This window comes from Portunus trituberculatus, chromosome 15, assembly GCF_017591435.1.
Source record: "Portunus trituberculatus isolate SZX2019 chromosome 15, ASM1759143v1, whole genome shotgun sequence".
Classification (NCBI taxonomy): Eukaryota; Metazoa; Arthropoda; class Malacostraca; order Decapoda; family Portunidae; genus Portunus; species Portunus trituberculatus.
Genome location: NC_059269.1, coordinates 10,323,011 through 10,348,628, shown reverse-complemented (window position 1 = coordinate 10,348,628; position 25,618 = coordinate 10,323,011). Strand labels below are relative to the sequence as shown.

The 25,618-nt window shown below is 45.4% G+C and overlaps 1 protein-coding gene across 26 annotated transcripts in view; it reads right to left on the bottom strand.

Annotated features, from left to right (window-relative positions):
* The window catches only part of LOC123503954 (voltage-dependent calcium channel subunit alpha-2/delta-3-like), a 190,529-nt gene that overhangs the window by 76,152 nt on the left and 88,759 nt on the right, over positions 1-25,618 (bottom strand). For all 26 annotated transcript variants that reach the window (XM_045254080.1, XM_045254082.1, XM_045254090.1 and 23 more), the window contains exons 3-4: positions 12,143-12,253; positions 7,744-7,972 (exon numbers count right to left, since the gene is read on the bottom strand). In XM_045254080.1, coding sequence (XP_045110015.1) covers positions 7,744-7,972; positions 12,143-12,253 — 340 coding nt within the window. The remainder of the gene's footprint in view (positions 1-7,743; positions 7,973-12,142; positions 12,254-25,618) is intronic.

Genomic DNA, 25,618 nt, shown 5'->3' with positions numbered 1-25,618 from the left:
CAAACCATGCGTGCACTTTTCACAGGTTTGTAAAGTTGCAGGTTTGTGAGCAGCATCGCCAAGTACTGGCACAGTACCTGATCTTGGCAAGAGCCAACCAGCCAGCGTACGATCCTTGTATACAAACAAGGCGACGGCCGGTGCTTCGTTTGGTTCTCTCTCTCTGTGTGTGTGTGTGTGTGTGTGTGTGTGTGTGTGTGTGTGTGTGTGCTTCACCCAGCTGCCTATTGTACCAGGATAAATTTTCTCAAAGCGACGTTCCCTCTCCCTCCCTCCCTTCTTTTTTTTTTTTCGTGAACAACGCTCGCTATAATCCATCAACTTATTTCAGCCACGAGCCTTGAGAGTGTCCAAAGCAGACGATTCATTTAACGGTGTACATTTCGTTGGGGATGAGTCTGACAGGGAGAGTAAATATAAAAACTATAGCTTGTCTCACGGAAAACTAAACTTGACACATCCACTCTCGCGTATGGCCCAGTAAAGTCATTCATTAGTAACGTGTTAGTACCAGAAAAGCATATATATGTCACAGATCTCACAATATACTGAAAATCCAAATTCTTTACCTGTAGATTGGAATTTGACAAGGAAAATATAAAAAAAATACTGTGTTTAATGAGAACTGACAATTCCACGCAGTACTCCACTAGACAGAGCTTCAAAACGCCCTGAAGTCATTAACCCAAGCTGTGAATGTGACTTGAGGGTGGGAACACAGAGGAATAACGTAAAAAGATACCACTATAAACAAATTACCAGCGCCAACAAAACCTCGTCCCCCCTCTCTCTCTCTCTCTCTCTCTCTCTCTCTCTCTCTCTCTCTCTCTCTCTCTCTCTCTCTCTCTCTCTTTCTCTCTCTCTCTCTCTATGTCGTTACCTAGGATCATCCAATTAATTAAAACGGAAACTTTCTCTAATACACAGAAAATAAACATCGCGCTTCTCTGAGTCTCGTGCGTGAGGTAAAGGTCACAAACACGAACACGGACAGGAGTGAGCAATAGAAACCAACGACACATGAGTACGGATGAAGATTAGAGCAATGTAAAATGTGTAATAGAAAAAAAGAAAGCAACTGTTAACTGTGCAACGACGTGATAAATACCCAGCACAAACACGAGTAGTGAATCATGACCGAGTGGAGTGAGTGGGCCCGAGTTGTAAAGATAGAGAAATTGTATCATGTTACCAGATGAAAAGGAAGGAAAGGGAAGTAAGCCAGCAAGACAGGTGCGTGATTAAGCCGCGGGGAGAGCTGAGTGAGGGAGCCAGGCGAACACTGGTGGGAGGAGGAGGAGGTGGTTGTGGTGGTGGTGGTGGTAGTGGTAGGGGTCCTTTGAGGCTCACGGAAATGACGGATGTGGGAGAGAAGGAAGAAAGGAAGGAAGGCCAAAAGGAAACAAGGGCGGATAAGAGAGAGAGAGAGAGAGAGAGAGAGAGAGAGAGAGAGAGAGAGAGAGAGAGAGAGAGAGAGAGAGAGAGAGAGAGAGAGAGAGAGAGAGAGAGAGAGAGAGAGAGAGAGAGAGAGAGAGAGAGAATCGGAGACAGTGAGAAGAGACACATGGACAATAGGGCGGACAAGCACACACAAAGACAGGCAGAGAGACAAAAAGAGACAGCTGGATAGATAGATAAACAGACAGACAGACAGGAGGAGGAGGAGGAGGAGGAGGAGGAGGAGGAGGAGGAGGAGGAGGAGGAGGAGGAGGAGGAGGAGGAGGAGGAGGAGGAGGAGGAGGAGGAGAGATGCAAGCATGAAAGGCAGAGAAAGGGAGGGAAGGGAAAGCTTACTGCCATCGTCTTTAACGGCGTGAAAACCTAATTACCTGGTCATCGTAAAATGTCGCAACAGCATCGATTATCAAGGCTGCGTGGCAAACCCCAGACGGCGGTGGCGGCGGCGGCGGCGGCGGAGGCGAGCCTGCTGGACCACCACACTGCTGATAAGAAACCTCCACCTAACCCCCCACCCTCCATCCCAAAGAAACCTTCCCCTCCCCTTAACACAGGACAAGTGAAGAGGAAAATTTATAGAAACTACTGAAGAAGATCGGGACGAGGAGGAAAGGAGGGAGAGGGAATGAAAAGAGAGAGAGAGAGAGAGAGAGAGAGAGAGAGAGAGAGAGAGAGAGAGAGAGAGAGAGAGAGAGAGAGAAGAGACATACTGCTGGGACTGATAGATTCTTTCTCTTCCCCTATACTTTTTTTTCCTCCCTTTCTTTTCCCGCCAGCAGCGCCTCGTCGACAGGTGTCCCTCGGCCGGCATCATAAATGTTTAAATTTCCCCCGTCTGTCTGTTTTCCTTCCCCCGAACGTACACAACCTACGTCTAGCCATGCGCAGCTCCACTGAATGGGAACAAAATAAATAAAGCCTTGTGTTGTCTCGCTACCTGATAGAGCGACGGTCAACACACACACACACACACACACACACACACACACACACACACACACACACACACACACACACACACACACGCACACACACACGGGGCTGAGTATGCAGTCGTGTGTACATTAGGGTGGGACATGTTCCTGCTCTTCAGTGTTGCCTTGCAGAGAGAGAGAGGTGGGCGGTTGTTGCTCGGCTCTGCCCTCCAGCCGTGGATGCGAGGCGAGCGTTGCCTTGTAATCGTTATCAGACTCCCAAACAATTTTATTTAGTCATTCTCTCTCTCTCTCTCTCTCTCTCTCTCTCTCTCTCTCTCTCTCTCTCTCTCTCTCTCTCTCTGGAATGCCTCCTTACAGAATGCTGAGCTGTTTCAGTCAATGGTTTGCATCAGTCCAGAATCAACAGGCAGGGTCAGTGAGAGAGGAAGGTCAACGAGAGTGTTCTCGAAAGACTTGAAGCTCAGTGGCACTGTTCAGGCTTCGTTCAGGCTCTACAAGCAATGCGACGTAGACTTTTCTAAATGAAGGTAATGATTCGTCAAGTATCTGGAGCATTACCATCTTCAAAGTATTACAAAGAGTTTAGATACCTCACTGAAAATCCATTTCATAGATAGATAGATAGATAGATAGATAGATAGAGAGAGAGAGAGAGAGAGAGAGAGAGAGAGAGAGAGAGAGAGAGAGAGAGAGAGAGAGAGAGAGAGAGAGAGAGAGAGAGAATGCTTCTCTAATCTCGGACAAAATCGGTACGAAAAAAGTTGCAGCAGAAAAGTTACTGAAGTCGCAGATTATTGTTTGGAACTTAGAGGCGAACAAATAAAAAGGGGCATTTTCATTTATCAGACTCCGTGCCGGGAAGGAATGGTGGGTAGGGGTTGGCTGTGGCTGTGGCTGTGGCTGTGGCTGTGGCTGTGTCTGTGGCTGAGGCGGCAGGAAGGTGGCAAAAAGTGGCAGAGAGGGAGGCGCGGGTTGTGTAAGGATTCATTTAAGGACGGGAGAGAATCAGCTCCTTATGCAACACAGTGAGCTCGATGACACGCTTGTTTCTACACACACCAGTCTCACATGGCGCTTCCCTCCCACAGTCCTGCCAAGCTCTTTTCAACAGGACGCTGCCGCTATCACTTTAACCCCTTCAGTACTGTGATGCATTTCTGCCATGAGTTTTGGTAGGATTAGACGACTTTGTTTATATTAGAAAGGGTCTATGGAGGTCAGAAGATTAATGGCCAGAGTCTTCACTATCTTAATCTCCAGATGAGTTTCTGAAGTTTCATAAAATCACTAAATAGTAAGCAGAATGAATATGAAAACTCGTCATAGCACTGAAGGGGTTAATATTTCTCTTCTCTCACCTACCAAGTCTTCCTCATACAGTACTAAACACGTCCGCAATGCCATCACCTCATTTCGCACCCTGGGCTTCATTCATACAGAATATAACATTTGGACACGTGGGAATACTTTTCTTCCTAGTTCACGTTGTTACTTCATGGTTACGGCTCTTCTGTGCTTGCTACCTGATTACCTGCACTGCTTACATATTCCCCTCCCACTCATGCAGTCCCGCTATGCAAAGCCTTCTCGTACACCCTCTCTCCTCTTCTGGCCATCTCTTTTCCCTTCACTGGTCTGGTAAATTTTGAAAGCCATCCTTCTCCTTTCATATTTTCTTCGGTTCGGATCTCGGTACCCAAAGTGACTTATTTGAAATCGATTTCTCTCTTAAAATGAGCAGCGTTTTGCAAATCTTATATGATTTTTTTTTGTCATCAGAGAAAGTGGCTATACGTGTGCTGTGCTTGCTCATATCGAGGACAAGAATCAGTTTCCAGAACAGCAACACAAGTAAGCAACTTTTGTGAACACTGCCGAGCATTAACCTCCTTCAGTACCATGACGCATTTTTTTTTTTTATATTCATTCTGCTTACTATTGGTGATTTTGTACAGCTTCAGAAATTTATTTGTGGATTAAAATAGTGAAGACTGTGGTCATCAACCTTCTGACCTCTGTAAATCCTTGGTAATGTAAATAAAAATAATCACACCCAAATCTCATGGTAAAAATATGTTCCAGTTCTGAAAAGGTTAAAGGAAGGACGCAAAGGCAACAAAAAGAAGAACGGCAAGAAAATACAATCTCTATGTCCGTCTCTTACAGGGGTGTCCTTGGGCGGCCTCAGGTGGCGAGCAGAGCAGCTGTACCACGTCCCTCTCCCCATCCTTCCCTACAACCCTGCCAGAGCTGTGGATGTAAGGGGGCGGTGTTTCCGTCTCAGTGTTATTCACGATTATTCTTAAAGTTTCCATTCCAACTTATTTCAATTTTCAGCCAAAAAAAATATATTATTTTCGACATTACATTTTTCTCTCATTCATTTTGCCTTCTTTCTTGATCCCACGACGGATTTTTCCTTTCCTTTTGGTGCGCTAATTTGAGTCACGCCTTTCCTCTTTTGTCCTCTCTATCCAAGACGACTCTCTAATTTCGTCCTTCTTTCTCACAACAGCTGCTCTCCCTTCCCACCGTTCCCTCTTAATTCGCCTCATGTCTGTGAGAGCTGTAGCAGAGGCCACGTCCTCAATTTCATATTCATACTCAGAAGGGAAACCTTTGATTGCTCCCTCGCGTTCTTGAAAAGTTTCTGAACATCAAAAGGTGGACGAAATTCAGGGAGGCTGGTGGTGGGAGTCATTGTGTGTCTTCAGCAACTCGGGCACCGCTGATCGATACTCTACTACTGCTGCTGCTGGTGCCTTCCTGTTGCCGCGTTGAGTGCGTGCGTGCGTGCGTGTATGTGTGTGTGTGTGTGTGTGTGTGTGTGTGTGTGTGTGTGTGTGTGTGTGTGTGTGTGTGTGTGTGTGTGTGTGTGTGTGTGTGTGTGTGTGTGAGGCAGGTACCCACAATATTACTCTTCCCCACTCTGTCACCCGTCACACGCCAAGTGGGTTGTAATCACACCGTCACTTCTCACAGACTCGTCCCCCGTGACGTGTGAATCAAGGCTGTGACAGAGAAAGGCACACAGAGCCTTCCTTGCAATCCCGTGGTAATGAATCTAAAAACTTTCTTTCGACTTGATGAACCTGTGGCAACAATGCATGTGTACATTTTCTAAACGATTTCTCATGATAATCGGGAGTAAAAATTTACGTTGAATATCTTTAATCCCTTCAGTACTGGGACACATTTTTACCTTGAATTTTGTATATGATTAGACTATTTTATTGACATTAGGAAGGGTCTATGGAGGTCAGAAGATTAATGGTCACAGTCTTCACTATTTGAACCCCCCACATAAGTTTCTGAAGCTGTATAGAATCACCAGTAAGTAAGCAGAATGAATATGGAAACGCGTCATGGTACCAAAGGGGTTTAGCCATAAAAAAGTAAATATATAAATTATATAATGTAAAATAACCACTGCACAACATCATAAGGAGCAAAGTGAAGACCGTATCCTCGTTATCATGCGAGGAAATAAATAGGATCCCAAAGATACGTTTTCCTGTCTGCCTCTGCGGTACTGCGTATATTCTGACGGCAGAGCTTCCTTGTGCTGGCCGCGGGCAGGGCGAGGGCGGCTTGCAGGGCTTTGTGTGCAGGCGGAGAGACACGAATATGTAACATGTCATCCTCGTTCACTACTCGCAAACTCTAATTTCACTCCGCGCATCTCACTTCACTTGTAATTAAGAACTGCAACTCATCTTTGAGACACACTCGACTACACTGTCATCTCGACCTCCACCACCTCCGAGGAGACGGTAATTTTTCGGTGTCTGCATCCTACACATTCCTGCAGGCCCTGTTCTCTTAGTAGCCTCAGCAGCACCCGTCCTACCACCACCTCCAGCGCCTCCCCAGCTTACAGGCGCACTACTTATTTCCTCTTCTGGAGATGGAAAAAAAGTGACGGCAAGGTACAGGGGGCGGGAGTGGGGAGGGAGAGAGACTTTGGGTAAAAATTGTGAGCAAGAGTAATGTTGCTATCGTGGAGTGAAAGCAAAATGATGATGTGATAGGAAAAGTGAGCGGAATGTAGTGACAGCCTTGGAAACTTGAGTTATAACTGTAGTGTAGACGACGACAAGTAAGTCAGAGCCTCCAGCAGTTCACGGTGGGTAGAGCGAGTAAACACAGGACAGGAAAAATTAAAATCAAGCGGATACGAAAAGAAATGAAAGGTTGACAGAAGCACAGATGACATAACAGAGAAGGTGGCGACAATACTGGGTAATTCAAGGCAAATTGATAGAGAAAAAAGAACACTACAAAGAACTAAGAAATGAACACCAGTTACAAGAAAAAATAAAGGAGGGAGAGGGACAAAAACCCACCAAAATAGCTCATTTCTCCGTGTGCCTTCCTCGCTTCATCACGTGAACGCGTCATTCACCACTGGCTGTCACTTAGAGGCGTCGTCCCCCTGACTCGCCCCGCTAAGCTACAATCCCCCGCCTCTCCTAAAGCTGGTCTGCGGGTGATGGTGACGAGAGGTGCGACGGCCCACGCCACATTGTAATAGTCCTTTAGGGGCATAAAGTGAGACCGTTAAGGGTTCTCGTTATGGTGTGTGGGTGCCGCCGCTTGCTGGGAGGGACCGCTAATGCAGAGGTAAGTGTTTTCTGCTGGGGGAGCAGGATGGGGGCGTGAAGACAGGGCGGATGTTGGCGGGGTGAAAAATGAGGCAAGGTCGGAAATGTAAAATGGAAGGCTGGGCGAGGGAGGCAAGAGACGATACAGAGAGAGCGGGAGTGGAGTGAGCAGGTCACTGGTGTGTTCTTCCCTGCTCACGACGGCGGCTTTACTGGTCGTGTACTGTACTGCACGTATACTTGGTCGCTTTTCCCCTTACATAAAAAAAAATAAGACAAACAACCATATTCAGAAACACTTCCCTCTCCCGCGGCGACCAATTTCAAGGGCTACAAAAAAAAAAAAAATTTGACCGAGATCTAAAGAGAATTTATCCTGTTGGTAATGCAGAAACATTGTTTACGTGGCACTAGAAATACAGAAACACTTAAAAATCTGTGTAACTTCAACTAGACCCCTTTGAAAATAGTGAACGTGCTGTGAGGCGCAGAAGTGCTTCAAAATATGTGCCAAAGAACAAGAGCATAACCAGATGGGGGAGTCGAGGAACCACACAACGTAGGGAGACAAGACGGTGGTAACGAAGAACGTTGGCCAGACTCACCTTTAGCGTACACGTTGGTGAATATGGGCCAAAGAACAAGAGCATAACCAGAAGCAATGTAGTCGCGATGAAGGAGCCGAGGAACTACACAACGTAGGGAAACAAGACAGCATAACTAAGAACACTGGCCACACTTACCTTTAGCGTACACGTTGGTGGGGACATGGACGGACGACACACTCTCGTTAATGGGTATGCCGTCGAAGTGACTGTTTGAAAGCAGCGACAAATTCCTGTAGTTCTTATCATCAATCGCCTCCTGTGGGATGTCTGGCGAGGGATTGAGTCTCTTGGCGTTGAAATAGTCCACTGCCTCATCCTGCTTGTACTTATCGAGTGACGCCTCCTCCGCCACGTTCATGATGCGCTATGGAAGAGAACAAAGACATAAGCCAGACAAACACAGACACAGACACACACACTCATTACGTTCCCACAAAATACCTGACTAGCGGCTGAACAAATTACAAGGAATTGGATTATTGGTAGGATTGAGAGAGAGAGAGAGAGAGAGAGAGAGAGAGAGAGAGAGAGAGAGAGAGAGAGAGAGAGAGAGAGAGAGAGAGAGAGAGAGAGAGAGAGAGAGAGAGAGAGAGAGAGAGAGAGAGAGAGGGGCCCGTATTCTGAAACGCTTTGCTCTCTCACCATCAGTGCTTTCAAAAGGCTCCAGTTGATGATATTCGTGTTTTTAAGAATATTTTTATTGTTCTGGTGATAGATTGGCAAGATTTCTAGCTTATTAAAAGAAAAACTGTCCTGAAAACCAGGCTAGTTGTCTCTTTGGCCTTGAAAAATTGACGTAGTGAAAGGGGAAAGCGTTTCTGAATACGGGCCAGAGAGAGAGAGAGAGAGAGAGAGAGAGAGAGAGAGAGAGAGAGAGAGAGAGAGAGAGAGATGATGCCTACATTTCAGTAGGTGTGCATGGGAAGGCTTTTTTACGTGGAGTATGAAATCACATGCTTTTTATTTTGTCTCCACAGCAAACCTTCCTTCAACTGATTTGCATTCAGCACAGGCTTGCCGGCGGGACACACCGACTTCGCCTTCACGGGGCCTCCGCGACACAAAGCTGCGGCGTCCTTTGACATTACGAGAAAAAGAACCCCGCGAGAAGGACGGCGAGGCGGAAGTAATATGATCAACGCGGAGAGAGGGAACACAGACACGCATAAAAGACATACTTCCTCAGACGCCTAATCTATTTACCAGGAGATAATGCAAATATAAATGTGGCCTTCTAAACATATTAACATTTCCATTCCGATCATTACCATCCAATTCAATGTTAGAAACAATGCAGGTACTGCCATCACCATCACCATCACCATCACCAGGGAAGTCATAGTGGGGGCAAGAATCTATGCCTTTCCCGAGCGAAGCTGAAGTTAACACCAGTCACTGGAGCCTACTCAAGACAGATTTTTTTTTTCTCTATGTAAGAGTGGAAAACTGGCCAAGAGCAACATTAAACGAAAAAAAAAGGACCAATTACTTGCAAATCCCCTTGCAGGTCCGAGAGAGTTAGCCAAAAAAAGGGAATAAATGTCTCAAAACCTCCCTCATAGGAAATTGGAAATACAGAAGCAGGTATTGAGTTCCAGAGTTTACCAGAGATTACCAGAGGCATCACCGTGCTAAGGAGCCTGAGGAACCTAGAGCACCATACCACACAGTCTTTCAAGGCACATAGGGCGACGCAGTACACAGACATCACTCGCTATGAAACAACAAACCAATAACCACCTGAGGAATCCAACACTCGAGACAACAAAGACGCAAACCCCGCCACCTACATCTACATTCCTCAAAGTAGTGCAGGAGGAAGAGACCCGAGAAGACTCAGCAAATCTAGCTTCCCACTACACGTTCGTACCACATTCACATGTTCTACAATCCGAGGTGACCTTTGGCGCGACTCTTAAATTGCATTGGGTCTCTTGTCGGACCCAGAGGCAACCATTTCCAGGCAGGCTGTCCGGTGGCGGTCTCCAGGGTGGCGGGACTCACTCTGTCGCTGAGCTGGGTCGCTGGTTCAAGGAGGATCAGCAGCGGAAGGTAAAGAGATGATGGAGAGAGAGAGAGAGAGAGAGAGAGAGAGAGAGAGAGAGAGAGAGAGAGAGAGAGAGAGAGAGAGAGACTATTAAAAGTAACTGCAGTTGGTATGTACTTCTTTTAATTCTCACTCTCACTCTCAATCTCACACTCTCACTCTCTCTCTCTCTCTCTCTCTCTCTCTCTCGCCACCTTCCTATGCCCAATATTTTCTTAGGGATAAGAATTCGTTGAGTCAATATTACAGGGAGAGCGTTTCCTTCCTCACACTGGACTTTCTCTGGCGTGACTTGACGGGGAGACACTTAGGTGAGACTGTGCTATTTGCTGGAACTACAAATAATAGCCAACAAATGAATACAAAAAAGCTGGAACAGTAAGGCTTTCCCATGCAAATCCTGGTCTCTCGCGGTTTTATTTATTTCGTGCGTCCTCACTCCACAGATAATGCCTGGACAAGAACAAGTCTCATGCTGACCGGATAACTACACGTCTCTCTCTTCTTTGTGTTATACTATTTGTCTCTCTATCAACACCAGTGACTCAACAGCCACAGGTTCGTATTCAGAAACGCTTTGCTCTCTCACCACGATTATTTTCCAAGGCCGCAGAGATGATTAGCGGGGTTTTCAAGAGTGTTTCTTCAGTAAACAATGCAGACATCTTGTCACTCTGACTCTAAAACCATTAAAACGCCTTAAAAAACTCGTGTCAATTTAGATAATGCCTTTTTGAAATAGTGGAGGTGAAGCTCACAAGTGTCAGAGCAAAGATTAACACATTATTTCCAGCTCTCCGCCAGTCACCGCGACAATGCCGACAAATGACTTGCAATGATTCTCTCCCAATGAGTGGCCAGTACTCAGTGCAGGCTAATACTGGAGAGCATACACGCAACAACGGATTTATTTGCATCGGAGCAGAATTAGCAGGAATGTAGCTGGACACGTTACTTCCAAACTTTACTTGACTTTTATCCCCGCAATATTGTGTAGTTATTACAGCTGACTGCTAAATTTTCCTGTAAGAATCATTAAAAAGACATGCTCGTGGATGAGATTCCCTGGTGATGTCAAGTAATTGCCGCCAAGCCGAGGTATTAAGCCCTTCAGTACTGGGACGTATTTTTCATGAGTATTGACATTAGGAAGGGTCTATGGAAGTTAAAAGATTAATGGCCAGTCTTCACTGTTTTAATCCCCTATATAAGTTTTTGAAGCTGTATAAATTCTCTACATAGTAAACAAAATAAATATGGAAACGCGTCATGGTACTGAAGAGGTTCAGCACTAACGATTCAATAACAGCTACTTACATGACCTTTTAAGAGCAAATTGTATTTTTTGTTGCTGCGTCTACTTCAATTTGCTTCCGCAGACTTTTAATTGTTGCTTTGGTAGGATGTACACTTGGGAACAAAAAACTTTTATCCTCAATATACGAAAGAAATGCAGCAAATGAAATGCACACAGTAAGTCTGCGAACACTTGCACTTGTTATTTCATGGTTGGAATGGAAGCAAATACTGACTAACCATTATGAAGTGCAACTCTCTCACTCTGTGTCAGATTGAAATAGTATCCTGATATGAAACCACGAGCTTCGTTACAGAGATGCAGAAACGGTAGATAAGAAATTCACTCATATGAGGCGAAACAGACGATGCGCAGGTAAGGATGAGCAAAGGGCTTCCATAATGCCTTGGTAACTACTGTTGGACTGGTGCAAAGCTACTGCTGATGACGACAATGATGGCGATGAGGAGAGATGTATGCATATTAAAAACATACCACCTACACACACACACACACACACACACACACACACACACACACACACACACACACACACTGTAAACAGATGCTATCCGCATATAGGAGGAGTCCAGGTAGTCGGCCTAGGAGGAATAAATTTTCCAGGAAAATGAAATGCACGCTTGAAAATAAAGTTTTCATAATGTGTCCACCGAGGAAATTGGGGAAAGACTGCTGCACCTCCCGCCGCCTTGATGTGTGTGTGTGTGTGTGTGTGTGTGTGTGTGTGTGTGTGTGTGTGTGTGTGTGTGTGTGTGTGTGTGTGTGTGTGTGTGTGTGTGTATGTTGGGAAGGCGCGGCCGCGGAGACGATACATATGTCTTTCATGATCTGAATTTCCTGAGCAATAGGATATTCTCCATCAATTCAAAGCCTGCCAACTTTCTTATTCTATGCTTGGTTTTCAGCCATACAGTCAGGCTCACATTCAGTTCTAATCCCACCATCAACAAACGCCAGGAAGCACAAACACCTAGGCACAGACACAGACAGACACGCGCTCCAGACACTGTTATAGGAAGCGGAGTTGACCAGGTGTTTGCTATTACATTTTTCCCTCAGACATTAGTACAGTTGTGAGCGACAGTGGTAACCCTCGCAGTGGTGGTGGTGGTGGTGGTCTGTGCCTGGAACCTGGGGAGGGACTGCACTAACACAACAATGACACTCACGTTGACGGCGTCCACCTTGAACTTCATCATGTTGGTCACGTCACTGGCCATCTCCTTCACCAGCTGCAGGCCGTCATTCTCCTGGAGTGTGGCATCTCGCGAGTGGAAGTTCTGTAAAGAAAACAGTAAAGTATTAGTTGTGCATACGATATGTGATAGAATTCTGTGAAAAAAAATAATAATATGTATGCTTTTCAGAAATACTGAAATGAAAATGTTTTTAAGAGTTAATATATATTCAGCAGAACAAAGCGGGAATACGAATAAATGCATACGTTTGCTCTTTGTTACATTATAAAACAATGAATAACCTGATTAGTAAGTAGGCAGGGCAGAGATGGCGGCGCCGCGGCCCGGAACACCGCCACCTCAACCATCCCCACCAACTTAGTCATCGCAGACCTAATCAGACCAACACGAAAACTGCACATCTTTCATTTCCTACGTCAGCTGTCTCTCGGTGGTTTCTTTCCCTTCAGCTGCCTCCCTCTGCCGCTGCCATCCCGCCCCTGTCGCCATTCCTCCCTCAACTCCAGTATTATCGCCACGCTTCTGGCAATAAACTAAGTTCCGGCACCATTCTCAGTACGAAGATTGATGCAATTCTTCTTTCTTTACATTCTCTCTGCACGTCAATGAAGATTGAAAAGACACCCGACCACCACGCCCTCCTACCCCTGCTCTTCATGCCGCCGATTCATAGGACAATGGGGCCGGGAGACGTGTAGCTTCTACTGCCGGCAAGGGACGTGTGGATGTATTGTATGTAGTTCGAGGTGGCGACTGCAAGGTTGGTAACGCAAAGGATGATGGTAAAAAATAGGAGACTTGTCCCGTATTCAGAAACGCTTTGCTCTCTCACCACGATTATATTTCTAGGCCAAAGAGATGATTAGCAGGATTTTCAAGTGTTTCTCCGGTTAATAATATATAAATTTTGTCACTGCCTCTAGAACGATGAAAAAAAAACACCTTAGAAAACACGTGTAAATTTAAATAGAGTCTTTTGAAATAGCGGAGGTGAATCATAGAAATGTTTGAGAACTCGATCTTATATGAGTGTGTTTGGTGGTGATGGTGGTGACGGTAGTGGTGCAAAAAAAGGAAGAGTAATAAATCCAATGTAAACACACAACATTTACATTTATCTGACCTGTGTATAGTCAGGACTTTTCAAGGAACGTACTTACATGAAAGCCTGTATCAGCACACACACACACACACACACACACACACACACACACACACACACACACACACACACACACACACAGTGACACACACACACACACACACACACACACACACACACACACACACACACACACACACACACAGATACACAGACACTACCAGCAGTGAAAAAAAGCCACACACACACACACACACACACACACAGACACGTTCTCCCCCTCCGACACTACATACTCTCTCACACGAGGCAGAGGTGGTAGCGGGAGTCAGTGGACAAAACGAACTTTCCCACAACTGCATCTACACCAGCTCTCTTTTGTCTCTCCACTCTGGCTGTCTTCGTATGAGGCTTAACCCACTTCCTTCCCGCTACACCCTTGATGAAAAGAATAATACAAAAAAGAAGAAAGAAGCGGAAAGAGTCACACACACAGACTCTCTCAACTTGATGACAAAGAAATAAGAAAAAAATATAAAAAAAAAGTGCAGAGAGGAACAATTCACCAACACTCTTTCCTCTTTTCATCTCGATCGCTGGGTAATTGTACGTCTCGTCCTGCTCTCCAAAGACTTATTTCCTTCTTATACATCTCAGAGTGTCTTGAATCATCGGCTCTCCTTTCCTCAGCATAATATTCCTCCTAGCATCAGCTTCTCGTGTTTAGCCTTGTACTCTGAAACATTCTTGTGCTTCACCTCCACTCTTTGAAAAGGTTTGATTTAAATTTACACTAGTTCTTTTAAGGTGCTTTTACGGTCCTAGAAGCTTAGTGGCAAGATTTCTACATTACTAACTGGAGAAATACTCTTGAAAATCGCGCTAATCATCACTGTAGCCTTGAAAAATAGTCGTGGTGAGAGAGTTAAGTGTTTCTGAATACGGACCTTAGCTTCAGTTTCCTCATTGCAGCTTAGGTAAAAAAAATATATATAAATAGCTTGAAAAAAGTAATAGTTCTTGTCTTTCAACCCATGTCTTGTGCCTCTACTTTAAAATTCTCCAAACCCAACCCCCCCTGACTCCATCTCCATCCCGCGCCCCCTTGTCCTCTCACAGGGAAACGAGGTGGGTGTCAGTCTCGCAGCGGCGGCTCCATCCTTCCCTGGCGCCGAGTAAGGAAAGCATTTCATTTTGTGGCCACGTATACTGTACCTCGTGACTTGAATAACCCAGCTACTCCACCTAAAGTCAAGTCTTTAGCCATTTTCTATCTGTCACGAAGAGAATGAAAGAGGTAGAAATTAATGAAAAGTCGGGGAAAGAAGAGCATTGTGGCGCGGGTGGCTGGCGAGGAGAGGAGTGGCGGCGCTCAATAGCTGCTACTGTCAGTGATGTTTTGAAGTGAGACAATGGCAGATTTCAAAGCAAGCAGGGTGGCGGTGAGTGGGGAAGAGGTGTGTGTGTGTGTGTGTGTGTGTGTGTGTGTGTGTGTGTGTGTGTGTGTGTGTGTGTGTGTGTGTGTGTGTGTGTGGACGAAATGAATTGTCCTTTTTTTCATCTCCTCAGCGAGTAATACTTTCATCTCCTGCGCAATGTTTATATTCCAGCCCTAGTGAGGCGAGACCCTTTCATGTCTACTCCATCTTTGTTCGGCTGTTAATTCTGTTTGTGCAATCTGTGACAGAATCTCTCCTTGGCATACTCCGCATACTGTTCGTAGAATGATCGAGAGAGAGAGAGAGAGAGAGAGAGAGAGAGAGAGAGAGAGAGAGAGAGAGAGAGAGAGAGAGAGAGAGAGAGAGAGAGAGAGAGAGAATAGAAAAGCACGAAGAGAAGAGAGCCAAACAGAGGCAGACAGCGGCAGACAGGCACGGGCACACACAAACACTCGCTACCACAAAGGAGTGCCCGGAATTCGAATCTCCGAACCTCCGAGCAGCCTTCATTGTTACCGTCAAGGCCTCCCTCCCTCCCGCCCTCCCTCACTCCCACGGACACATGCATGAAGGTGCTGGCTGTTTGTGTGTGTAATTCACCTTCGGTCGTCTGCTGGTCACCCAGCCAGTCTTCCCCATTACGGAGCGAGCTCAGAGCTCATAGACCGATCTTCGGACTGAGACCACATCAACACACAACACACATCGGGAAAGCGAGGCCACAACACCTCCAGTAACATCCCGTACCTATTTACTGCTAGGTGAACAGGGGCTACACATTAAGAGGCTTGCCCATTTGCCTCGCCGTTGTGTGTGTGTGTGTGTGTGTGTGTGTGTGTGTGTGTGTGTGTGTGTGTGTGTGTGTGTGTGTGTGTGTGTGTGTGTGTGTGTGTGTGTGTGTGTGTGTGTGTGTGTGTGTGTGTGTGTGTGTGGTAAAAAAAATGGCTGATTACATATTCGGTTCTGTTCTCACATTCATACTCGAATAAAATGTATTAGACTTTAATAAAACTTCTACTTCAAAAGGGTCTCTTGTGAGAAAAACGGCTTTCCAGAAAAGAATATTATACTTTTTTATGGAAAGTGTTTGACATTTTACTTATGCTGTTTACTTTTGTCTCTCTCTCTCTCTCTCTCTCTCTCTCTCTCTCTCTCTCTCTCTCTCTCTCTCTCTCTCTCTCTCTCTCTCTCTCTCTCTCTACTATACTACTACTACTACTTACCTTTCTTTCTACCTACCTATCGACCTATCTAACCACCCACCTACATCTGTCCACCTATTTACTTCTGCATTGTCTCATCTAGATAAACACCCCAATGAGTAACAGGTGCATTACGTGGCTGGAGGTCGTCGGTGTTATCAGGGAAGACGAGGCGTCGGTATGGCAAGGAGGGAGTGGCGGAGACCATACACTGAATTTACTTTGACACGAACCCGAAGTAAAATACAAGTGCATAAGACCATAGAAGCTGATGGTATGGGTGTAGTAACTCCCATACCACTTACCCACCGTGAAGGAAGAAGGCAGAGTAAAGTGCAGACACTATTTTTCTTCCTTTGTTTCAGACGCATAGAGGCGCTCAAGACTGGATGCCTACAGTAAGGTGCTGGCGGCGGCTGGAACAACAAGCCGTCACGAGCCCTTCATTGGATATGCGGCGTCAAAATCAATCAATAATCATCACCATTGCCTCTCCTGTAATTCACCTCGGTCGCCTGCTGGTCTTACAGCCAGTCTTCCCATTACGGAGCGAGCTCAGAGCTCACAGACCGATCTTCGGGTAGGACTGAGACCACAACACATTCCACACACCGAGAAAGCGAGGCCACAACTCGAGTTACATCCCGTACCTATTTACTGTTAGGTGAACAGAAGCTACACATTAAGAGGCTTGTCCATTTGCCTCGCCGCTTTCCGGGACTCGAATCAGGACCCTCTCGGATGTGAGTCGAGCGTGCTAACTACTACACGCGGTGTGTAGTGTGTGTGTGTGTGTGTGTGTGTGTGTGTGTGTGTGTGTGTGTGTGTGTGTGTGTGTAAAAAAAGACAAGAAAACCTCATATTCTTTATCAAATCAGACTAAAGATCCCCAGGTGCCGTAGAACAAAAGGAAATATCATCTATAGTTCTTACACAACCAATCCTCCCTCCCTTGCCTCCTCCACAGCACGTCTCAAACGCCCCTCGCTGCTCCTCCCGAGGCGAGGGTGACATCTGCGTGGCATTATCGATCAGCTAATTGACGCAGATACACAGTGATGGTGATGAGGCCGGTGGTGCTAGCGAGGGCAGCAATGGTGGCGCTGGTGGTAAGGATGATGTTCCTGCCGGCAGCTTCAGTAGTAGCGGTGTTGTTATTGCTCGTGGTGGTGAGATGGTGAATGTAATGGTGTTGGTGAAGCTGGTGTGTGTCGGTGTGTGTGATATGATGGTGATGTGAGATGTGAAAGTAGTGACTGAGGTGATAATTGAGTGGTGCTGTAAGGGTAAATATTAAATGGTCAAGTATAGCACATGGAGAACAATAAACAGCGGACACAACAGAAGACAAGCGGCAATAGATGCGTTTGCCAGTAAATATAAAGCAGCTAGCGGCGTAAGACATAATGGACCCAAACCACGAACCACACAGTCAAAAAATAAGTAAATAAGTCATGAGGGAAGAGAACCAAAGAACCCCAGTGACGTAAATCCAAGTCAATCACACTAAACGATTCATCACAAGAAAAGAACAGACACATTTAATCTCTCACACCAGCTTTCCATTTTACGACTCGTGGCGGCAAAAGGAAAATATGAAAATTACACAACATGAACAGAAGAAGTGCATAAACAACCTTGCCTCAACCTGAGTTCTCCAAGACCATAAATTCTTTGCTTAAAATTGGATGGAGTTAAAAATAGCAGCGTCGCGTCTCCGGCTTTGAGTTAAGAGCAGGCGGACAAGACATGACGTGGAGAGAAGAGGGTGAAAGGAGACGGAGGTGGGTGGGTGGGTGACTGGCACGAATAGGAGTGTGTAGGACTTGAGACGAGAGAATGTATGGTACGAGAGAGAGAGAGAGAGAGAGAGAGAGAGAGAGAGAGAGAGAGAGAGAGAGAGAGAGAGAGAGAGAGAGAGAGAGAGAGAGAGAGAGAGAGAGAGAGAGAGAGAGAGAGAGAGAGGCCACGAAGATGAGATAAAAACGCGAACTAGTGTCAGGAAAAAGCTTAGAACAGACTCACCTTGGTAAAAAAGAAGGATGGGAAAACAGAAAGACGTGTACAGTTACAAAACTCTAACCAGATGGACTTTTTTTTTTTAACTAGCTGAGCAAAATTAAACGGCATTTACTAATCTGCCAATTCAAGACGCACTACTGAGCACAAGAGTCGACCATAGACTAAGGTTCTTTCAAAGTCTAAAACGATAAGAACAGTAAAATGATAAATAAATAAAAGTAAATAAATAAATAAATAAATAAATAAGTAAACATTATCAACGACTTTTCACTTCAATTTCTCGACAACGTGGAATTGTCAAAGGAATCACGAAATTGAGAGAGAGAGAGAGAGAGAGAGAGAGAGAGAGAGAGAGAGAGAGAGAGAGAGAGAGAGAGAGAGAGAGAGAGAGAGAGAGAGAGAGCACACAGGTTTCTGATCTAAGCTCCATGACGATTTCTGTGGAAGCATTAGTGACCTTAATCTCGCACTGAGCTGCATTCCACGAACTAGCAAGATGTCCAGGCAATCCTCTTTTCCATCTAAAATCAATAAAAAAATTAATGAGATTTATTTTATTGGAGGCAGGGTGGCTTTATCATTACTCCTCTCTCGTTGATGATAAGGAGGCGAGCACGGCGGCAAGGTGGATGAGGCAGAGTCGTGAGAAATACCTTGCCGCAGCAGCCAGGTAACCTAACCCAATCAGGGAGGATCGCAGGGATTTCTTCAAAGGAAGGGAGAGGCAAGGCAGGTATCGAATGAAAACTGTGGAAATAGGAGACAGGAGGAAGCGTCACCCAGGCCTCATTGCCCCATTACGCCATCTCCCTCGCGTATCTCTGAATCACACTACAGTTTGATGTTCGTGGCTTCTGTCCATAATTTTTTTTGTATCCCTTCTTAGCCATCCTTTTTCTCCTCCACACACACACGGGTAGCTTTCAATTACACTATAATATGATGGAGGGTGGCGACTGTACAGTATTTTACCAATATACAAGTCTATTCTTTTCATATGCATAGTTCAAAATTAGTCTAAAGCCTGTTTTAGAGTGCTCTCGCTCTCGCTCGCTCTCTCTCTCTCTCTCTCTCTCTCTCTCTCTCTCTCTCTCTCTCTCTCTCTCTCTCTCGAGTGAACATCTGCAATGATATAAAAAATCCTTCCCTATAGATTCCGTCATACCTTCTTTGGGGACTACTCAGCGAGCCCGGGTGACGCAGCACGGATGGCACACCTGGCTCTCCTGGTTAATCCAGGTAATAAAGAATGCCTCGATAACTATAGAGAGATTCTTTGTTTCATTATCGAAGTGTTGCAGATTACACACACACACACACACACACACACACACACACACACACACACACACACGTGCGCGCGCGCGTCTCAGTGTCTTTCGGTTCATGTCTCATATTACTGCACACTGGACGAGAAATATCTTTTTTTCTATCGCCAGCAGCAGCTAGACTCTTCACCTGAGGGATGGGTGGGAGAGGGGAGCAACTAAGTGGTTTGGAGTAACCGTGTTGAATTTCCCTGAGAGTGCATTTCAGTCCCTCGCTGTTGGTTCTCAAACACTCAAAAATTAGTGGTCTGTATGTGGGTTTGCTTCTTTTGATAAGGAAAAATAACATCTTTCAGCAACATAACTGAAACTAAGTTTATGCACTTGCAGTCTTTGTGAATGCTTCCAGTAAAGTCTGGGAATAATGCTGGATTCTTTCAACTTTGAAAATGGGATGCCGTCAGTTTGATTGGATACTTGAGAATGGAGTGGAGGGCGGCCGAGAAAGAAGTGGAGAAAAGGAGCTCAGCATACCAAGGGGCGGGGGGAAGAGGTGGCTGAGTGGCTGAGGAGCCGTCGAGCTGCTGTAGCCTCCACCACCACCACCACCACCACCTTCTGAGGAGCTGTGCAGCCAGGGCGATACACAGTTACCTCTCATAAAATAATGAAGAAAATAATGGAGATTAGATTTTTCCCCCACCAATGTTTGACTAAGATATGAATGTCTTTTCCACAGGACAGCTGCTGCATCACGCATCGTGTCCCGCCCGACGCACCAATTGATGTCATGACTTACTGATGTCAAACGCCTGTTTAATTTGATACCTTTAACCTGCTATCAACAATCACCCACCAATCCTACTGTTCTGTGTGTGTGTGTGTGTGTGTGTGTGTGTGTGTGTGTGTGTGTGTGTGTGTGTGTGTGTGGCGACGTCAGGCCGGGTGGCGGTGGTAGCGGGGCTGGGCGGGACAGACGGCGGTGGCGGAGGCGGTGGCGATGGCAAGGCGGCTGCTGCTTGGCGAGGCACAACCAGACCTCGGCTCCGTTTTTGTCTAATAAAGATACTTGAAAGTTAATTGAAAGAAACCTGCATGGTGGAATTTCCTTCGCCACAACTGAGATTTTTCTGCGCTATTTAGCCTAGTGATTACATTGGCCCACTTCCCTCTTATCCTTCCTTGACCTAATTAATTTTCTGTTTTAGACTTGGCCCACACTTTCATTGATTCTCTGTCGTCTCGCGGTCCAGGCATACACTATAAAATTATCCAAATTGTGATTGAAAAGCTGATTAATGAAAATGCAGCCGGGAAACGATTGAAGCAGAAGCGCAATACGAATACAAGCATGAAAAATAAGCAAGCTGTAAAAATGTGTCCTTGATTATCACTATGAACTTGTTATTCTGGACACGACTCTCTTTTCATTTCTTGAAGTGATGAACAGAGGAACGAAAACACTCCGCAGCTCTGACGCAACACACACACACACACACACACACACACACACACACACACACACACACACACACACACACACACACATCAACCTTTTCTTCTTTTTCTTTCAATGTGAGCGGCTCGCGGGTAAATCTCTTAAAGCGCGATTCTTGCCATTTGTCACTTAGATCCTAAATGATGACAGTTTTAATGTCGCCACTCACTTGAAGAATGAGCAGCGCACGCTATTCTTATGAGTTACTAGACACAAAAATCCTTCACTCACAGCCACCTACATCTCTACTCCATTGCGCACTACGACTGTCTACTATCAGAAATTGACGTACGCACGCTGTCTGATCTGCTATAACCAGCTTAATGTGTCGGGGAGAGGACCCACACACAGGACACAGTGCAGGCATCACCGCGCTGTGCCCACCAGACTAAATCTATAAGGCTTGCGTCACTTGCACTGCTTGGCGATGGGAGGACCTGCACGCAGGCTATATTTACACCGTAGACCTTTGTGCTTTGTTGTTTGACACGCCCATACTCGCTCTTCTTATCTTGTTATATAGGTGGTGCATGGTTTTTTTTCATAACAGAAGATAATTTTGTTTATAAATACAAACGCCGCTTTTCAAATTACACTGACGAGAAAAGCAAGTCTGAAAGTGATGTTTAGATGACATTAAAGAAGTTTCACGACTTGCTGCTATTGTTGCTGCTGCTGTTGTTGTTGGTATTACTGCTCTTACTGAAAACCACTCTTGTAAACTGTAAGACTTTATTTTTGTATTCTTGGAAGAGCCGTGTTGGCCTAAGTATGACCACACATATAGTCTGGCCAGGTTGCGGGACACACAAGTGGGGCACAGTGAGGTACGGCAATATTTACATAGCACAAAGTCTGATCAGTTTCCGCTGACTGCCGGCTGGTGTGGTTGTGTTTGTGGACGCTGGGAGGCTGGCTGGGAGGGCCGGGGCGCCTCTTTGGCCAGAACGACCTGCATGGCCTTTAAGAGGTCGTTAAGCTCCTGGCTTCCATTGCACACTAGTAAACTACGTTATCTATTTTTGTGTAATGGACTAGTAGACTATCCAGAGCCAAAGACGAGGATCTTGTGCCCATCGCGCTGAGATAAGAACAAATGAATGCTGTGGAGATGATCCTGAGAGTCATCCTGCCTCTTGTACCTGACCAACGGGAGCTGCAAGACTGACTGGGACTCAAAGAAGATTGTTTCAGGTGTCGCTCACTGCTAAAGGAACAACTTAAGCCCCGCCAGACTCAAAGGATAGCAAACATCGCCATTTTACAAAGTGGATGTTTTTCCAAAGCATCGAAAACATTTTCTGGATAGACGTTATACAAAAAATGTTAGGGAATTATAATCTACTGCAAAAATAAACGTTAATAAAATTTCCAGCGAATCTCCTCATAAATATTGCTTTGTATTAAAGTTACGACGGCAGCCATATGGTAGTATGGTAATTCCTGTCGACCCACGAGTGTTGGTCGCCTTGTGTTTAATATACTACAGCTGCAGTGTCTCACCCGCCTAAGTACGATCATACATCTTCGTGCCTTAAGAAAAAAAAAAAGTAAAAGAGACATAAAGCAAAGAATTCAGGAAGGTTTTTTACCCTCATGGCGCGGCAAGGATAAAACAACGAATTTTGTTGGCAGGAGGAGTAAGGCAGCTTGGGAAGTCTCGGCCAACGTCACCACACAACACGTCGTAGTCCCTCCTGGAGCGGCGAACTGCTTTCTTCTGCGTGTAGGTAGTGCCATGACCCACTAGCGAGACTCATGCTTGACTCTTATCACAAAATCACAACTGATACACAATATATCAGTCCCTGACGCAGATCACCCTGGAGAATTAGCCGTTGTGAGGCACTACGCAATCAAACTATTAGGAAGCCATATGGTATATTCAGCAACTGTGTGAACTCGCTTGGACTCTACATGCACCTCAGGATACTTTAACAATTCTTTTTTATTACATGGAAAACTTACAGTACCATTATGCGGTAACATTATGAGGCCAAATCTCAAATTGCACAACATAGTCCTAGACCAATCTCTCGTGGAGGGTGTGCAGCACAAGGCGTGGCATGGAGGAGTTGCCGAGGTGTTGCATTAATGTGTGTTGGGTCTTTCCCTTAGAATTTTCCTTCGGTCCATTTACATCCACCTTCCAGGTAATACCTACTTCCAGCTAAGTTAATAGAAAGGAGTGAGTAAGGAGGAGCCCGGGAAATATCGTCCAATATTTTTCTCCCGGGCGCAGTTTCCCTTCTGGGGCGAGTGTGCCGCAACTATCGGCGGCTCCACTTGTAATAAAGTACTGCTGCCCTACAATTCCGCCCACATGTGATACAGTGCCACGTTAATAAAATAAAACTTTAAAAAGTATTAAAAGTGCGTCGCGTAAAAGACAATCTTTATGTCATTTATCTCGTTTGAGACTGGGCCCCAAATTTTCTAAAAATAAAGACACTGCCACCATAATAACGCAATTAATCAATAGAGAGAGAGAGAGAGAGAGAGAGAGAGAGAGAGAGAGAGAGAGAGAGAGAGAGAGAGAGAGAGAGAGAGAGAGAGAGAGAGAGAGAGAGAGAGAGAGACCTTAAAACCTTCATGGAGCTTTAGATTTGTAACAATAACGAAGACTTGAATCCAATTATTAATATTTCAGTTTTATGATTTATTTCCCTTTCATTTCTTGGTTACACATTGATGTTCTAACCAAAATAATCCTCAGAAATCATCAACTTTACACTGTCCTCATTACAGTTCTGAGCCTTGAAGAACCCAAATACTTTACTCATTATAAGACAACGCGTCACTCCTAAGAGTTGGCGGATGGCAGGTTGGTGAGGCGGTGATTTAGCTGTTGGGCGGTGATTCACTTGGATGAGGATTAATATCGAGGGTGATTTATATTGATGGTAATTTAGTTCGACAGTGATTTAGTTCGATGGTGATTTAGTTTGAGATATTAGCTAGGGTAAGGAAAGGCGAGGGCGGGGACTGGGAACTGGGGACTGGAGACTGGGACTGGGACTGTGGAGGGGACTAGGAATAATGAGTCTACCTAATGATCACTCCACCTTTGCCTTCCCCCCACACCCCGACCACTGAGCACTGAGTCTCCTTTCCTCCTGTTACGCTAGTTGGCAGTTTCTCCTCATGTTACACGCTTATTCCTGTTACATTTCCGCTGGCCGCCTTGCCTAAACTAGCACGAAGGAGGCCACCATGGAAAAGTCTGCCACGAGTTTAAACTTCTCCCCAAACATGTGAATTAAATTGGCTTCCCCTCCCTCTCTCCAGCTCTTTCTTTCTTGCTGCCACATTCCTCCGGTAGCTCGGTGGCGGCAGCAGCGGCAGGGTCAGCAGGACACCGCCACGCCCCACAGGACATCCAGGAAGGGAGGGGAAGTAAATACCATCCTTGTGGTGGTAAATTTCTTCAACTCACCAAGAATAGTACATGTCCAAGATTGTGATGCGTGCATTAACCTTATGAACCCTTACTTCCTCCCTCTCCACACCTCCTGACCTAGTAAACCCACTCACTTCCTCTTCTTCTTCCTCTTTTTCCTCCTTTTCCTTATCCTCCTCGGTCCTCAGCAGTAAGCACCGCCTCGACTCCTTCACTACATCATTATATCAAGTAGCAATATTTTTCCCACTTGTTTTACTGGGAATGAGGGAAACAAAGCGCGGGACTTCATTAACTAAGCTCAATGATGGGTTCATATATACACACTGGCGAGGGTTTCTATTCATTCCTTCATGCTAGTTGTCTCGGAATTATTAATGCATTGGTTTTTTTTTCTAGATTCAGTTCCAGTTAAAGAAAGTTGAAAATACCAACGTTTTATTTAACTATGTGTTTTCTCTCTCTCTCTCTCTCTCTCTCTCTCTCTCTATGGATGGTTAACTCTTATTACAAGTTGATGTGAGAGACGTAAGTGACTTTCTGAAGGGGGGGAAAAATAAGTGTTTTGAGCACCAGCATAAAATAAAGGTTACAACTACTAACTTAAACCACCACCACCACCACCACCACTACTACTACTACTACTACTACTACTACTACTACTACTACTACTACTACTACTATAACTACTACTACTAGCAACAATACAAGTGGAACACGCAAGCTATGTATAGGGCGCCAGAAAATACAAAATAAAATCCTTATTTATTCCTGTTGAATGAGGAAATAATTTACGAAACGCTATCGCTCGGAAAGCCAATTATATGAGTGTGAATTAGAAAACGCGAAGGAAAATAAATGATGACGATCCAAAATGAAATTGCAAGAAAATGGGAAGAAGGAACAGAAAGAGGAGGAGGAGGAGGAGGAGGAGGAGGAGGAGGAGGAAGAAGAAGAGGAGAGACGCAGGGAGGGACGCAGGGAGGAAAGATAATGAAAAAAAGAAAGAATGAATAAAGGAAAGGGTGCAAGAGAGAAAATGCGAGCAGCGAATGAGGAGGAAATAAAGGAATGATAAAGGCGGAAGTGAAGTTAAAGGAGAGCTTGAGGAGGAGGAGGAGGAGGAGGAGGAGGAGGAGGAGGAGGAGGAGGAGGAGGAGCTGCTGGCTATTGATATTTGGTCACTGTTGCCACATCACGGAAATTTTATGTCACTTCGATTACAATGTACTGCGCTCACAAACAAACGTACACAGAAACACAAACCTCCCCCTTCCCCACCCCTCTCTCTCTCTCTCTCTCTCTCTCTCTCTCTCTCTCTCTCTCTCCGTCCCCCGTAACCCTCATCCCTACCACCTCTCTGTTACCTTCCCCTAACACCCTCAGTCTCCTTCCTAGTTCCTCTTGCTCTTTGTTATTCAATCGCCATCGTCAAATGTTAAAATACTGCACTAGACTCCCGCGTCATTTCTATGCTGAGGAATGAGACTAAAACGCACCTATTGGCAGGAAAGG